This window comes from Myxocyprinus asiaticus, chromosome 2 (assembly GCF_019703515.2).
Source record: "Myxocyprinus asiaticus isolate MX2 ecotype Aquarium Trade chromosome 2, UBuf_Myxa_2, whole genome shotgun sequence".
NCBI lineage: Eukaryota > Metazoa > Chordata > Actinopteri > Cypriniformes > Catostomidae > Myxocyprinus > Myxocyprinus asiaticus.
This window is the reverse complement of record NC_059345.1, coordinates 16,455,340-16,471,876: the sequence shown is the minus strand read 5'-3', so window position 1 is coordinate 16,471,876 and position 16,537 is coordinate 16,455,340. Positions and strand designations below refer to the sequence as shown.

Here is a 16,537-nt window from a genome sequence, read left to right as displayed (position 1 = left end):
AAAAAGAGGATGTACTTCACATAAACTTTATATAAACATGCAGTGTGCGTGAGTGTATGTTGGTGTTTATGTGTCGATGTCTGGGCATAAGTTTGCTAAGCAGACTCATTTCATCCTGATGGTGATTCATTCAGTTCAGTTTTCAACTAAAAAGTGACAGACAGCTGCCTTCAAGATTCATGCACTGTAAGCCTGATATAACAAAACTCCTACAATTACTCCTAAAACTCCTAACTCTCTTGCAAGGCAGCAAACTTTTAGAGATAAACTAGGTAAATTAGGTAAGCTTAGGATATAGAGCTGTAGTGCCATTACCAGTCGCTGTGCAGTGTAAAGGCAGCTATAGATTGTTAAATATATGCAGGGAAGACAAGGCCAGTCACATTTCAGTATGCAAATAGATTTAAGAAAGATGATTCATCACAATTCAGTATGCAAGTATTACGATGAAATAATAGCTGCGGATTAAATATTGAATGGCAAACATTCAGTCATTGTATTTCAATGGGATATTTTAAGCTTTGATCTCAAGTTCAAAGTATATAGTTAAAAAGTATATAGTTTAGAAATGTCAAAAATAGAAAGCACATATAAGGCTAATATTATCTACAGAATAAAAGGAAGTTTAAATGGAGTCGGTCCAAGCTGAATTAATTACAGAAAATTGTGAAGAAGAGAAATAAATGTTTAATAATACATAATATTAACACAGTGCTGCATTAAAAGCATTTTATCTATAAAATTATTTTAATTTATTAAAATTATTGACCATAATTTAATATTATACATACCATACATTCTTAAAGGGATAGTTCACCCAAAAATGAAAATTCCCGTACCATTTACTCACCCTAATGCCATCCCAGATGCATATGACTTTCTGTCTTCTGCTGAAAACAAACAAAGATTTTTAGAAGAATATTTCAGCTCTGTAGGTCCAATGCAAGTGAATGGTGACCAGAACTTTTAAGGTATAAAAAAGCACATAAAGGAGCATAAAAGTAATACATACAACTCCACTGGTTAAATTAATATTTTCAGAAGCGTTATGATAAGTGTGGGTGAGAAACAGATACATATTTAAGTTCTTTTTTTCCTTTTTTTCCTTTCATATTGCTTCTGAAGATAGGAACTGGATATGAATGGAGTCGAATGGATTACTTTTATGCTGCCTTTATGTGCTTTTTGGAGCTTCCAAGTTCTGGCCACCTTTAACGTGCATTGTATAAACCAACAGAGCTGAGATATTCTTCTAAAAAGCTTTGTATTTGTTTTCAGCAGAAAAAGAATGTCTTGCATATCTGGGATGTCACGAGGGTGAGTAAATGAGAGAATTTTCATTTTAGAGTGAAATATCCCTTTAAGGTATTTAAGATCAAATAATTTTACTTTACACTGCCATTCAGTATACTATATTGTAGCAGCATATAGACATTCTTAATCTGTAATACTAACCTTTCAGCTCTGATCACAGAAGCCCAGTTGGTCTTTGATTGCTATTCCTTAATTGCTGTTTTAATGGTGTTTGATGCTTAGGGGCAGGAGGCAGTAGGGGGAGGTGATAGCACGAGCGAGGTATCCGTCTCCTGCTCCTCCACAGACGACACAGCCAGTTTGGGACATCCCAGCTCCTCAGCCGAGAGCTCAGAGGAGGTGCGGCAAAGAGGGGAGGCAAAGGAAAAGGCCAAAGACAGGTTAACAGAGGTGCCGCTGCGCTCCTCTCTCCTTCAGTCCACCGTACGGTCACTATTTCCGTTCCGCAGACACAGCTGGGGGCCTGGGAAGAACCAGGGAGGGAAAGGAGAAATGAACCAGCGCAGGTAAGCGGGAGAATAGTTTTCTTGGTCAAGTGTTGCTATCCCAAATGTTTTCTCTGTGTTTTAAAAATGAGTAACACTTTAGTAACACTTTCTATAAAGCCTTTTTATTTAAAGTGTCATGAAGGTATTATTTATATTAATTTGTAATAGATATTGATATAAGGCCCTTATATATATTCATAAATAATTGTAACCACCGTCATTACCATGCATTATAATACTTTCCCTACACCTTTAAAGATTATAATACATTTTAACATAATAACAGTAACACTTTACAGTAAGGTTGCATTAATAAATATTAGTTTACACAGTAGTTATTGTGAACTAACAATGAACGGTACTTGTACAGCATTTATTGATCTTGATATAATTGTAAAGTTAATACATATACTGATGCATTTTATTACTTTAAAAGTTGTATAAGTTAACATTTGTCAATTAAATATGAACCAACATCCACAAGTAATTAACAATGCTGTACAAAATCATTTGCTCATTGTGTGTTCATGGTACGTAATGCATTTACTAACGTTAGCGAAGAGAACCTTATTGTAAAGTGTTACCACAATAACATTGTGTAACTCTTGACATTTGGTGTTGATCATGTTTTAATACATGTGCATTTTGAGAAAGTATTTTATGGTATTTTAATCATTTATATTAAAATACAATTGATTATAAGGTGTATTATAAGGCCATATTTAAAAAATAATGTATGAGAGGATGTACTATATTCTGTATTAATTTTTTCATAAAAGCTATTTTAAGTTAATTCATCAGTACCATCCACTTGTAGATATAGGGCCCTATTTTAAGAGCGCTAAGCGCAGCGCTATGCCATAAGTCATACATGCAAAATCAGTGGGCATGGCCATGAAGTTTTGGTATTTTCGTGCAAGTATACGCCAAGTCTAGGTGCAAGTGGGTTTGGTGAATTGCACATGCAAAGCGCTACTGGGCTTTGTCAAGTGCAATTTAATTCTGTGGTTCTTCTCCTGCACCGTCTGCGTCCTATTATAGCCTACAATCATTCCCTGTTAAGCACCAGCGGTATAAACAAAGACGGCACATTCATAAGAAGTTGGTAGTGTAAATGGATTGTATGCAATGAATTTGAAGAATAGAAATACACTGGCTGCCAAAAGTTTGGAATAATATACAGATTTGGTTCCTATGTAAAGAAATTGGTACTTTTATTCACCAAAGTGGCATTCAACTGATCACAATGTATAGTCAGGACATTAATAAGGTGAAAAATTACTATTACACTTTGAAAAAAATTTTTCAGAACTTACTACTTCAAAGAGTTCTCATCAAAAAATCCTCCACATGCTGCAATGACAGCTTTGCAGATCCTTGGCATTCTAGCTGTCAGTTTGTCCAGATACTGACATTTCACCCCACGCTTCCTGTAGCACTTGCCATAGATGTGACTGTCTAGTCGGGCACTTCTCACGCACCTTACAGTCTAGCTGATCCCAAAAAAGCTCAATGGGGTTAAGAGCCATAACACTCTTTTCCAATTATCTGTTGTCCAATGTCGGTGTTTCTTTGGCCACTCTAAACTTTTCTTTTTGTTTTTCTGTTTCAAAAGTGGCTTTTTCTTTGCAATTCTTCCCATAAGGCCTGCACCCCTGAGTCTTCTCTTTACTGTTGTACATGAAACTGGGGTTGAGTGGGTAGAATTCAATGATGCTGTCAGCTGAGGACATGTGAGGCATCTATTTCTTAACCTAGAAACGCTTGATGTACTTATCCTCTTGTTTAATTGTATCTGGGCCTTCCACATCTCTTTCTGTCCTTGTTAGAGCCAGTTGTCCTTTGTCTTTGAAGACTGTAGTGTACACCTTTGTATGAAATATTCAGTTTTTTGGCAATTTCTAGCCTTCATTCCTCAAAACAATGATTGACTGATAAGTTTCTAGAGAAAGCTGTTTCTTTATTGCCATTTTTGACCTAATATTGACCTTAAAACATGCCAGTCTATTGCATACTGTGGCAACTCAGAAACAAACACAAAGACAATGTTAAGCTTCATTTAACGTACCAAATAGCTTTCAACTGTGTTTGATATAATGGCAAGTGATTTTCTAGTACCAAATTAGCAATTTAGCATGATTACTCAAGGATAAGATGTTGAAGTGATGGCTGCTGGAAATGGGGCCTGTCTAGATTTGATCAAAAATGACTTTTCAAATAGTGATGGTGCTGTTTTTTACATCATGTCCTGACTATACTTTGTGATCAGTTGAATGCCACTTTGGTGAATTAAAGTACCAACTTCCTTCCGAAACAGCAAAATCTGTACATTATTCCAAACTTTTGCCAGTCAGTGTATGGACTTGCGTTCTTTTCTGCATTAACTGCGTCCTTGTTGAATGTCAGGCATATTTCTATGACAGTGACACATGCTCCTTTTATACACATGGAAAATGTGGTTCTCGTCAGGATTTGGATTTACACTCTGTTACATTATATAGAATGTAAGTATTAATAATTTTCATCTACTGACACACAAATCATAGCTAGTATTAACAGTGATTGTATCAGAACGCACTTGACTTCTACCGGTCGGTTTTGAAAAATTTAATTAATTTGCTGAAACACAAAAAAATGTAAACAAAATATTTTTCTAAATTCAAATTACACATCAAACTAAATGAAAATAAAATCAAAATAATGAAATTTAAATTGTAAAACAGTAAAAGTGTAAAACAGCCCTTTCCCTACCATGATCTTAAGATAGTTTAACAAAAATCTCATATATATTCCTTTCATAAAAGGACTTTCGGTGTATGTCAGGCACATAATTTGATGTCAATTTAAGTTTAAGAGGAATAGCAATAATGGAAAATGAGGGCTATTCATAACTCACCAAAGACTATTTAAGAATATTTGTTTTTTTTAGGTATTGATACCCTGAATACACTCCCTATCAGAAAACACTTAATGCTAATGCATTAGCCCCTTAAAAACAAGAGACCCAAACAACATGACATGCTCAGAAATCTCGTGACCTACACTTCTTTGTCACATGACACTCTCAGGTCTTTGCATACTCCTTCAGTCTCAAGTCATTCTCACCTCTATCTTCTCTTTTGTAACATTCAGATTTGCATTCACACTTGTTTCTTCCATAGTTTTTCTGTACAATATTATGGCAGTTTTAAGTTTTCACCCTGACATGTTTGTTCGTTGATGTTTTAAGTCATATTAGTTCAGATCTTCTCTTTGACTTCTCATATTTTATGTCATCTTATATATTTTTATCTCATTTGTCTATTTTCAGTTCTGTACAGAGTACAGGAGAGGAAAAGCCTGTATTTTACAGAAGAAGGTATCCTAATATTCTATTAATTTCCAGTATTTTAATTACTGTGTCCCTTAGAATCAGGAATCCCTATAGAGCACAACAGTAACTTCTTTGATTTAAGCAGTTCTTTTTCCATTCATTTTCTCCATAGCAATAAAAAAAATGTCGTTAAAGAGTTCTAGGACTTTAAAAAAAACCAGCCAGCTCCCAGATGAATTTAAAAATTACAACATTTGATTCAAAGCAAATATGTGTTTGAACACTTTACAATAAGGTTTCATTTGTAATATTAGTTAGTGCATAAGGTATCATGAACTAACAATAAATAATATATGTTTTATAGCATTTATTAATCTTTGTTAATGTTAGTTAATAAAAATGCAGTTGTTCATTGTTAGTTCATGTTAGTTCACAGTGCATTAATTAATGTTAACATATACAACTTTTGATTTAAAAAAAAATTCTTAATATGTGTTAAAATGAACATTAACCAAGATTAATAAATGCTGTAAAAGTATTGTTTATTGTTATTTTATGTTAACTAATGTTGTTCACTTATGTTGGCAAATGGAACCTCATTGCAAAGTGTTATGGAAAAAAGACTAAGGCACAGGACATTGTACTGAATGTCTTTTATGAGGTAATGAAATACTCATCCCATGAAGCATTGCAAATTATGTAATCTGATAAAAATAATTAATCATGATCAATTTATTACAAAATATTTTAACATATGCAAATGTATAAGTTGTTTGAGAGTGTATTGAGCAGCCGCTGCTGAGCTTTTTAGCTGTGATTCCTGTGTCCATGCTCACAGCGCCTTCTCCGATTGGCGGATCTTGCATGAGAATTGTGGGTAGTGAAGTTCTTCGCAGAGAATTTGGCAATAAAACACTTACCTTTTTTTATTAAGTTAAAATCACGCTGAATTATGGCTTCAACAGCAGCATATACAGTACCACTGTTTAACAAACTTGGAGCTGCTGGTTGGTCTGTCTTGAAAGTGGTACATATTTTCATTAAAAATAATTTTCTCTGGAAAGTTCAGTGCCATTTTTTTCCCTCCAGAAACCTACTGTTGCGCTCTTTATAAAGAGATGATCAGCCCTATATGTTTCAAATCATTGAATACTTTTTCCACTGTTCTTCCCCTCTAACTGATTTTTGCCCACTTGTGCCCCTATATTTTGCTCAGTCTTAGTTGTTGCCTCTGTGAGCCCCACCTCTGTCGAGACCTAGAAGAAATTAGAGAGCACATAAGGTACTGAGAGTGTGTGACCACATTGTGAGCGAGCTTCCTGCAAACCCAACTGAAGAGCCATCCCCTTTGACTAGCACAAAGACCTTTTGCATTACATTTGCATTACCTGTTTGTCTGAGAGAGCAGTGACACTGAGAATGAGAGAGAGAGCTGGTGAAGGCCTTATTTTGTGCTAACTCACTCAGCTTTGATTTATCTTAGAAAAATGATGGCTTAAAAAATGTAGACACTAGTGTGGCGGTGGAGATACTCAGGGGAAGTGTTAGCTAAATTTTGCTGAGTAGTTTTTTAATGGGTTTTTTTTGTGCATGATGACTAATATTGTCATTCATGTATCTGGTACGGATGTCAGGTAAGATGAAGTTTTTAACAAACCTGTTTCAGATTGTTGAAAATAATTTAACACTACACAAATAATCTACACTGTAAAAATGTTTTTGTTAGAAATCCTAAAAATCTGCATCATATGGTAACATCTATATTAACTTTTATTTAAGTCTAAAAAATAATTTAATATGACTGAATCAACCTGACAACTGAGATCTAAATGTAGAATGCATGCTTGCAAACAATTCACAACTAAAATAAATTCACAATTTGCCTCAGGTTCACTATCTATTTTGCAACTAAATGTGCTGCTTGTATGTTTGTATATCTGCTGCATCACTTTTCAGAGTATATCTGATGTCTCAACTACTATCAGGAGCCCCGCTCTTTGTGAAAGTCACCAAAACTGTAAAAAAAAAAGCCTCAAATACCCCCCCCTTCTAAGTATTAAAAAGTTTCGAATACATTTTTTGGGTGTAGTCTTCTGTGTTGTGTGTATTTTTTATGAGCATCTACTTTGCATATTTTGCATCATGTGGGTTTATAAAACATCAAACACAGACCAAATATTAAAATGGAATTATTGAAGGGTTTTATCTAGCTATCTATCTGTCTGTCTGTCTGTCTGTCTGTCATGCTGAGATGTTTGTGATGTTGTCTGTTGCAGTTATAGTTTGGAGGGTCTAGCAGCAGAGATTGAGGATGGGAAACGTTGGGTGCCACAGTCTGGAGGTCTGTCTAAGGATCAGCGAGGGATGCAGAGGCAGGAGAGCGAGGAGAGGGGCTCGCTAATGTCTCTCACAGAAGAGGGTCCTGAATCAGACTTGGGAGAATGCAACAATCCAGGAGGACAGGTGAGCAGTTTGGATTAAAACAGATAAATTATCAGTTTAAAACGTGTGCCCAAATTTATTTTATTTATTACATTTTTGCTCAGTTTTTCCCAAATCATTTTTTGTGGTGGTAGCATGGTACAGTGATGGTATCAGATGGTATCACCATGGTAATTTGATATACAGTGGGGTTAAAAAAAGAAATTAAAATCTGGGATATAAAATCTAATTTAAACCTGGATAATAAAGATACATTTTAAGGAATATAAAAGTAAAATTAACTTATGGTGCAAAGTGAATAAGCAATATGTAAGGTTCTGCATTATTTTCTAGGTCACCAATCAAATGTAAGCAAATATGTGACATTAATAAACTGCTTTGTACAAAAGGTCAGATTTCCTTGCTTTCATTGAAGCACACAATATGCTCTTTGTAACTTTCTCAAAACATGCTGGATAACATGGCTCATCGGTTTTCTTAAATTAGACAAATCCAAAATTAAAGCATTTTTACTATTGGACTACACTGGTGGAGCTACTTGTGGACTCCTATATACACTGATGAGCCAAAACATTATGACAGGTAAAGCAAATTATGTTGATCATCTCCTAACAAGGCCACATGTCAAGGCCCGTGTAGATTAGATGGTAAGCGAACAATCAGTTCTCGTAGTCAGCGTGTTAAATGCCGGAGAAATGGGCATGAGTAAAAACCTGAGTGACTTTGACATGGGACAAATTGTTATAGCTAGACAACTGGGTCAGAGTGTCTCTGAAACGGCAAGGCTTGTGGGGTGCTTCTGGTTAGCAGTGCTGAGTACCAACCAACATTGTTCAGAGAAGGGACAAACCAGAAACCAGCGACAGGGTGTTGGGCGCCCAAGGCTCATAGATTGTTGCAAGGGCAACAAAGGCTATCCCCTCTGGTCCGAACCAACAGAAGGTCTACTGTGGCACAAATCACCGAAAATTCATATGGATGTCAATTTGACATGTGCCACCTACCTAAACATTGTTGCAGGCCAGGTACACCCCTTTATGGCAATGATATACCCTGATGGCAGTGGCCTCTTTCAGTAGGATAATGCGCCCTGCCACACTGCATACATTCTTCGGGAATGGTTTTATGTACATGATGAAGAGTTGAAGAGAGCCTCCAAATTGCCCAGATCTCAATCCGATTGACCATCTGTGGGATGTGCTGGACCAGCAAGTCCGATCCACGACAGCTCCACCTCGCAACTTACAGAACTTGAAGGATCTGCTGCTAATGTCTTGGTGCCAGATACCACAGGACACCTTCAGGGGTCTTGTAGAGTCCGTGCCTCGGCGGGTCGGTGCTGTTTTGGCAGCACGCGGAGGACCAACGGAATATTAGGCAGGTTGTCGTAATGTTTCGGAGTATGTCACGGTAGTAGATGATTACTGTATTCATGTACCATGGTATTTACATAGTACTCCAAAGTACTTCAACAAATACTGCCATAAAAGAACTGCCATGGTCCAAAAAAAACATGGTATTACCATGGTGCTTCCAATGTACTCCTGAGTACTCAGCATAACTATTTGACACTTACTCTATTTGACTTTGTGATCACTTTCAGAAATCAAGGAAGTATCATCAGTTAAGACAAAGCTGTTCATCTGTGACCCTCCCCCTAACAAAATCAGTCTCTATGCTTTCCATCAACCAAAGGGAAATAGATGGTAAGTTATTTAATTTCCCTTTCTTTTCCCAGTATTTCTTTTCCCAGTTTCCTTACATTTATGCTACTTGTGCTGTTTACAGGCATCTATATGTGACTCTTATATTCAACGATATGCTGTTTTTGAAGATCATTGTATTTGAATGTTTGCCAGAAATGTCCCTAGCTGTTAGAGTACAATATTTTCCACTTTTTTCGTACTTTAAAAGACAAAAGACAAAGCTTGTGGTCTTCTGCGGCGGCACATGTGCAGGAGGTCCCAAAGAAAAGACATTCTGTCTCCTGAAAATGTCTTCTGCTTCTCAGATTTTCTTACTGAGAAAATAATCCTATTATTTTCACATGGATCTCCTTGGAGTTTCAAAAGAGATCTCAACAATGTGTCAAACTGTTCTCAGATTTTACAAGAAACCCAAAGTCTGGAATCAAATGTCAGAGATTTCAATATGAACTCAAACATTAGACCAAATGATCTGAGCTGTGCTATCCAGATTCATTTAATAGCTCTATATTCTTGCTATATGAGAACAGTCATCTAATTTGTGTCTATTTTTATTTCTTTTATAAAGAATTTTAGGAGACAAAGTTTATACTTAAACATATCCAACCTCTGAGCAATAAATTTCTTCTTTTGGAATATACCATTATTATTTTTATTTTTATTTTTTAGCTCAGCTCATGTTTTTTGGTTTGTTTTAGTTCTCTTCCACCCATTTTGGGCATAACAGAACAACTAAATTATCTGGTTTAATAAGTACTTGCTCTGAATTTTTTCCAAATCTTAATGCAACCAACCAGTGGTAGGAAGGATACGGCGAAAGAGACAGATCTCTTTTTCTTTCAACCTCTCACCGATCCTCCCTAAATCAAAAACTGTTTTTACTGTCAGTTCTAGTGATGAGGAGGACACCATAAGTAAGTCGCAGAAGTATCAGGATTGTCCCGTATCCAATTCCTAGTAGATGCCCTTTGATTCACAGTAGATATTTAGTAAAGATTATCCTATATCTGCTAGACACCTTTAAGACATGACCCCTTACGGGGTTTTCCATGCTCCGAGCGGACAGAGCGAAAGACCTCTCAGGTAAAACTAGAGGAGGTGGTGTATGTTTTATGATCAACAAATCCTGGTGCGATCAGAGGAACATACATTCTATCAAGTCTTTCTGTTCTCCTGATCTGGAATTTCTTATGCTTCTGTGTCGACCATTCTGGCTACCGAGGGAATTCACAGCGGTCATTATCACTGCTGTGTACATCCCCCCACAAGCCGACACAGACCGGGCACTCAAGGAACTGTATGGGAGTATAAGTGAGCAGGAAACCGCGCACCCTGAGGCCGCGTTCATTGTGACCGGGGACTTTAATAAAGCCAGTTTAAAATCAGTCGCACCAAAATATCACCAGCACATTAGTTTCAACACACGAGGGGACCGGGTTTTGGACCATTGCTACTCTCCGTTCCGGGATGGCTACAAATCCCTCCCCCGCCCACCATTTGGAAAATCGGACCACTCTTCCATTCTGCTTCTGCCCGCTTACAGGCAGAAACTGAAACAGGAAGCACCCACCCTCAGAACGATCCAGTGCTGGTCGGACCAATCAGACTCTACGCTACAAGACTGTTTTGATCGCACGGACTGGGAGATGTTCCGGTCCGCCTCTGATGACGACATCGAGCTTTACGCTGATAGCGTAATGTGCTTCATCAGAACGTGTGTAGAGGAAGTGATTCCGACCAGAACTGTGCGAATCTATCCGAATCAGAAGCCGTGGATCAACAGCGATGTTCGCGCAGCACTTAATGTGCGGACCTCCGCTTTTAATTCCGGGAACGCGGAGGAGCATAAACAAGCCAGTTATGCCCTCCGAAAAAACTATCAAAACAGCAAAACGCCAGTACAGGAGTAAGATTGTAGGACAGTTTAACACCACCAACTCTAGAAGCATGTGGCAGGAAATTAACATCATCACGGACTTTAAAGGGAATAAAAACTCCGCCATGAACACCGCTGCCTCTCTACCGGATGAGCTAAATACTTTTTATGCTCGTTTCGAGGGAAATAACACCGCCCTCGCGGAGAGAGCTCTCACGGCCGAAGCTACAGAGGTTAGTTCACTCTCCGTCTCTGTAGCGGATGTAACCCGATCCTTCCGACGGGTGAATATCCGCAAAGCCGCGGGTCCAGACGGCATTCCGGGCCGCGTCATCAGAGCGTGCGCGAACCAGCTGGCTGGTGTTTTTACGGACATTTTCAACCTCTCCCTCTCTTTGTCTGTAGTCCCCACATGCTTTAAAACATCCACCATTGTGCCTGTTCCAAAACAATCGAAAATAACTTGTTTAAATGACTGGCGTCCTGTTGCTCTGACCCCCATCATCAGCAAATGTTTTGAGAGACTAATCAGAGATTACATCTGCTCTGTATTACCACTCTCTCTTGACCCGCTGCAGTTTGCTTACCGTAACAACCGCTCCACTGATGATGCCATTGCATCTACAATACACACTGCTCTCTCCCACCTGGAAAAAAAGAACACTTATGTGAGAATGCTGTTTGTAGACTACAGCTCAGCATTCAACACCATAGTGCCCTCCAAGCTAGATGAGAAACTCCGGGCTCTGGGCTTAAACAGCTCGCTGTGCAGCTGGATCCTGGACTTCCTGTCAAGCAGACGCCAGGTGGTTAGAATAGGCAGCAACATCTCCTCATCACTGACCCTCAACACTGGAGCCCCGCAGGGCTGTGTTCTCAGCCCACTACTGTATTCCCTGTACACACATGACTGTGTGGCAACACATAACTCCAATGCCATCATTAAGTTTGCTGATGACACGACGGTGGTAGGTCTGATCACTGACAATGATGAAACAGCCTACAGAGAGGAGGTGCACACTCTGACACACTGGTGTCAGGAGCACAACCTCTCCCTCAACGTCAGTAAGACAAAGGAGCTTGTGGTGGACTTCAGAAGAAAAGACAGAGAACACAGTCCCATCACCATCAATGGGGCACCAGTGGAGAGAGTCAGCAGCTTCAAGTTCCTGGGTGTCCACATCACTGAGGAACTCACATGGTCCGTCCACACTGAAGTCGTTGTGAAGAAGGCTCATCAGCGCCTTTTCTTCCTGAGACGGCTGAGGAAGTTTGGAATGAACCGCCACATCCTCACACGGTTCTACACCTGCACTGTGGAGAGCATCCTGACTGGCTGCATCTCCGCCTGGTACGGCAATAGCACTGCCCACAACCGCAAAGCACTGCAAAGGGTGGTGCGAACTGCCAAACACATCATCGGAGGTGAGCTTCCCTCCCTCCAGGAAATATATACAAGGCAGTGTGTGAAAAAAGCTCGGAGGATCATCAGAGACTCCAGCCACCCGAGCCATGGGCTGTTCTCACTGCTACCATCAGGTAGGCGGTATCGCAGCATCAGGACACGCACCAGCCGACTCCATGATAGCTTCTTCCCCCAAGCAATCAGACTTCTGAACTCTTGATCTCCCACGATCAAAATACATCATCCCTGCACTTTATTACTCTTTTATCTCACACCGGACTGTCATAAATTATATTACTGTCATTATATTATGTCTCTCTTAACAACTGACTATCAACCGACAGCCTGAATGTCAATACAGTACAATACTGTACATTCTATATATATACTTTTTTCATATATATTTTAATTTTTATTGAATAATGTGTATCTATATAGTATCTATATAGTAAAAAAAAAAAAAAAAAAAAAAACAAAAAACAGCATATTGTATACTGTGCAATGTATGTTATTATTGTATATTGTTGAGTGTAATTGTGTATAACAGATGTTTAAATTGTGTTGTGTTAATTTGATGTTTTAAGTTGTGTAATTATGTATAACAGATGTTTAAATTGTGCTGTGTTAATTTGATGTTTTAAGTCGAGTTTAATTATGTATAACAGATGTTTAAATTGTGTTGTGTTAATTTGATGTTTATTGTAGATTGGCGTATGTCTCATCACTGTCACGACTGCTATGTTGATCGGAACTGCACCCAAGAATTTCACACACCATTGCACTTGTGTATATGGCTGTGTGACAATAAAGTGATTTGATTTGATTTGATTTGAAATAAATAGTACCCCCATGTTTTGGATCTTCAACACTCATTCCCAGGGACCCTCTTCATGTAGAATAAAACCGCTTTTCTAAGGTTATTGATATGACTGGAGTCTTCATGTGTAGTGGTTGACCAATACATGTTATTCAATGACAGATACGATATCTAGAGAGCAGTATGGCCGATGTAAATGTGAATAAACATAATAACAACAGAAAATCAAATATACACAAAATTTCTAAAGTGAAACAAACACTTGTTTTATGCAATATTTACTCAAATGTACATAGACTTGAAAAGAAAAGAAGAAAACCTTGCAAACAGAAAGTTTTGACTATCCATTGACAGATCTATTGGTAGATACAGAACTGACACAAGGGAAAGTTCTGTTAATTGGCCAAGCGAATGCGGTTGTCTGCCGATAATCGCAGAATGGCCAAATGTCAGCCGATGAATCGGTCTGACCAATATATCGGTCTATCACTACTCATGTGAGCGGTCATGATTTTATATATACAGTGTATGCTTCAAAATTACAATTAAATTCTTAAGGAGTGCATTTAATATTAAATGCACCTTTAAAGGAATATTAAACCTAAAAATGCCTAAACTTGTTTTCATCATTTACTCACCCTCATGTTGTTCCAAACCAGTATGACTTTCTTTCTACAATGAACCACAAAATTTTTCACAAAAGCGTTTTCAAGAATGTCAGAATGGCCGTGTTTTCCATACCATGAAAGCATATAGTGGCCATGGCCCACGATCCAAAAAGCACCATAAAAACATCATTAAACTAGTTCTTATGTCTTATGAACTATATTCTAAGTCTTCAAAAGCCATACAATAGCTTTGTGTGAGGAAAATACAAATATTTAAGTAATTATTTTTAAGTTTTAAGATGCGTATATGCAAATGAGATTTGAGAGATATGGTGGAGGCCAGGGGATGGTTTTCAATGAATAACAGCTTAAATTTCATTCTGTTTGTTCGGTTCATCATATGGCAGGCCAAATTCCTCAACCAAGCACACACTCTTTGCAAAAAGACAGTTTTGCATGTGTACGTAAATCAGGCTCCATCATGAGGCTATGGAGGTTGTTTGTTGTTGGTGATGCTAATTTGCCTCCATCATTGCACTTGCAGGCATGAGGTCATTCACAAGCACCACCAGTTCCATGAGATACAGGTAAGATCCCTAACAATAACAACAGCTAGACATAATTCATAAGCAATTGTGTATGTAAACTTAAAAAAAATGATGCTGCATATGACCGCATTATGTTATTGTTAGCAAGCTTCACTAATGTACTAGTTCACTGACAAAAAGTAAAATAAAAAAAGTACCATGGTATCTCAGTGTTTATTTATATATGGTAATACAATGATATTCTTTGAAGTATTGTGAAGCACCATGTAAATACTATGGTACATGAATATGGTAATCATACATTACCATGGTACATATCAGTGTGCCATAGTATTACTATAATTTTACTGCAGTATTTTTATATGACATCTGAGGAACACTCTTTATCTCTTCCTTTATGTCAGCATCACAGAGGAGGAACCTGGACCTTTAAGAGGGGATTTTGAAAAAAATTCTACCAAAGTGAGCCGAACTTTCAGCTACCTGAAGAGCAAAATGTCAAAGAAAACCAGAGTAAGTCAAATTAGATTTCAGTTCACACATTTAATTTGTTCAAAAAGATGACTGGGTGTGAATTTTCACACTGTCAAATCAAATTCGAGATTTTACTATTTTACTCAAGTGAATGGAGAAGTAAACCATGTCAAAGGTCAGCAGGATCTGTCAGAGCACTAGAGGAAATAAGACAGGAAGACGAGGCCCAGTGCTTTTTCATCATGGACTGTTAGCTCAACTTTTTGGCCTTTTAAAGGACCAGTGCTTTATTTACAAACAGCAAAGAAATAACATATAGGAAATGAATGTTGCATTAAAAATAAAATGTCACTTAAAATGGCATTTATTTTAAACATAGCTAGCTCACGTATACATTTCAAGCAAAATATTTCACAAAAATAAGTGTGTTGGGTTAAAATGGATAAAACAATAGATATAGCGATAAAATTGAAGACAAAAAGTTAAGTGTTAGTGGAACATAGCCATATTTAATTTGATGAAGTTCACCTGTGTGAACTTGAGGGGAATGGACTTCATACATCCAACTTGACACTGGTTGGTTAAAAGTAACTGAAAAAGAAATGGCTCAGAAAAGAGTTTGTTTACAGAAGCCACTTGGTTTGATATTTTATTATCTAATGCAGTGATATTCATACATTTTAAATGTGTCCATATATGTTTTGGGGCCACTGTAAATTCATTATTTGTGACTTAGCCTCCTATAAACTTCCCAAAAGGCATTAGAGTCTAATTGCAGGGAGGTTGGGACCCAGTTTCACATGTATTTTCACATGTTCTCTGTAAGAACTAAAGATATCCAATTATTATCCAGTAGCTACACATAAGACCCCTTGAGTTACACTTTAAACACTAAATTTATGGTTAGAAAGGCTACCTGCTCTTTTGATAATTTAAGAATGAGTTATAAAGGTATTTTTACACCAAGATGTTCACATGTGGTCAGCAGTTTGCTGTTGTGAGAGCAACAATGACAGCTCACTGAAAAGAGGAAATAAGAATCGCAGCACCTCCCAGCTTGAGCTGATCACTTCCCCCTGAATCAGAGGTGATGCTGAACTTCTTGTCTCTATCAAGAGTTTTGCAAAGGCTCTGCCTCCTACAGTAATGTTATACAGAAAGTTTTGCGAGGTACAGGGTCGCTATCAGAGGATAAAGGCTTCGAAGGGAGAAGAGGTATGTCGATTCTGAGTCACTGCCTCGCTTTATGAGAGTTATGATTTTCTCTTTGGTCTGTTGACTTTTTGTTTTGTTTTGGCTTGTTTTTTTTTTTTTTTTTTTTTTTTTTTTTCACTTCCCAAAGTTCAGTATGTCTGTATATGGTTAACTCATTCGTCACCTAACAATGGAATCCTATCGGTTTCGAGTTTTTCAGTTGTCATATCGATTTACTTTTGAGTATATTTCCTCATGGCTACTGGCATTTTGTTTGGTGGCAGCTTTCTGCACATATTTATACAGTCTATAATTAATGTACATATTTGATGTTTAGAAACCCTTGCTTGTA

At 37.7% G+C, this 16,537-nt stretch overlaps 1 protein-coding gene across 2 annotated transcripts in view; it reads left to right on the top strand.

Moving 5' to 3' along the window:
• The window catches only part of LOC127413265 (A-kinase anchor protein 13), a 119,455-nt gene that overhangs the window by 60,067 nt on the left and 42,851 nt on the right, over window positions 1-16,537 (top strand). For both annotated transcript variants that reach the window (XM_051650249.1, XM_051650259.1), the window contains 6 exons: window positions 1,537-1,820; window positions 5,113-5,160; window positions 7,392-7,578; window positions 9,161-9,263; window positions 14,514-14,556; window positions 14,922-15,030. In XM_051650249.1, coding sequence (XP_051506209.1) covers window positions 1,537-1,820; window positions 5,113-5,160; window positions 7,392-7,578; window positions 9,161-9,263; window positions 14,514-14,556; window positions 14,922-15,030 — 774 coding nt within the window. The remainder of the gene's footprint in view (window positions 1-1,536; window positions 1,821-5,112; window positions 5,161-7,391; window positions 7,579-9,160; window positions 9,264-14,513; window positions 14,557-14,921; window positions 15,031-16,537) is intronic.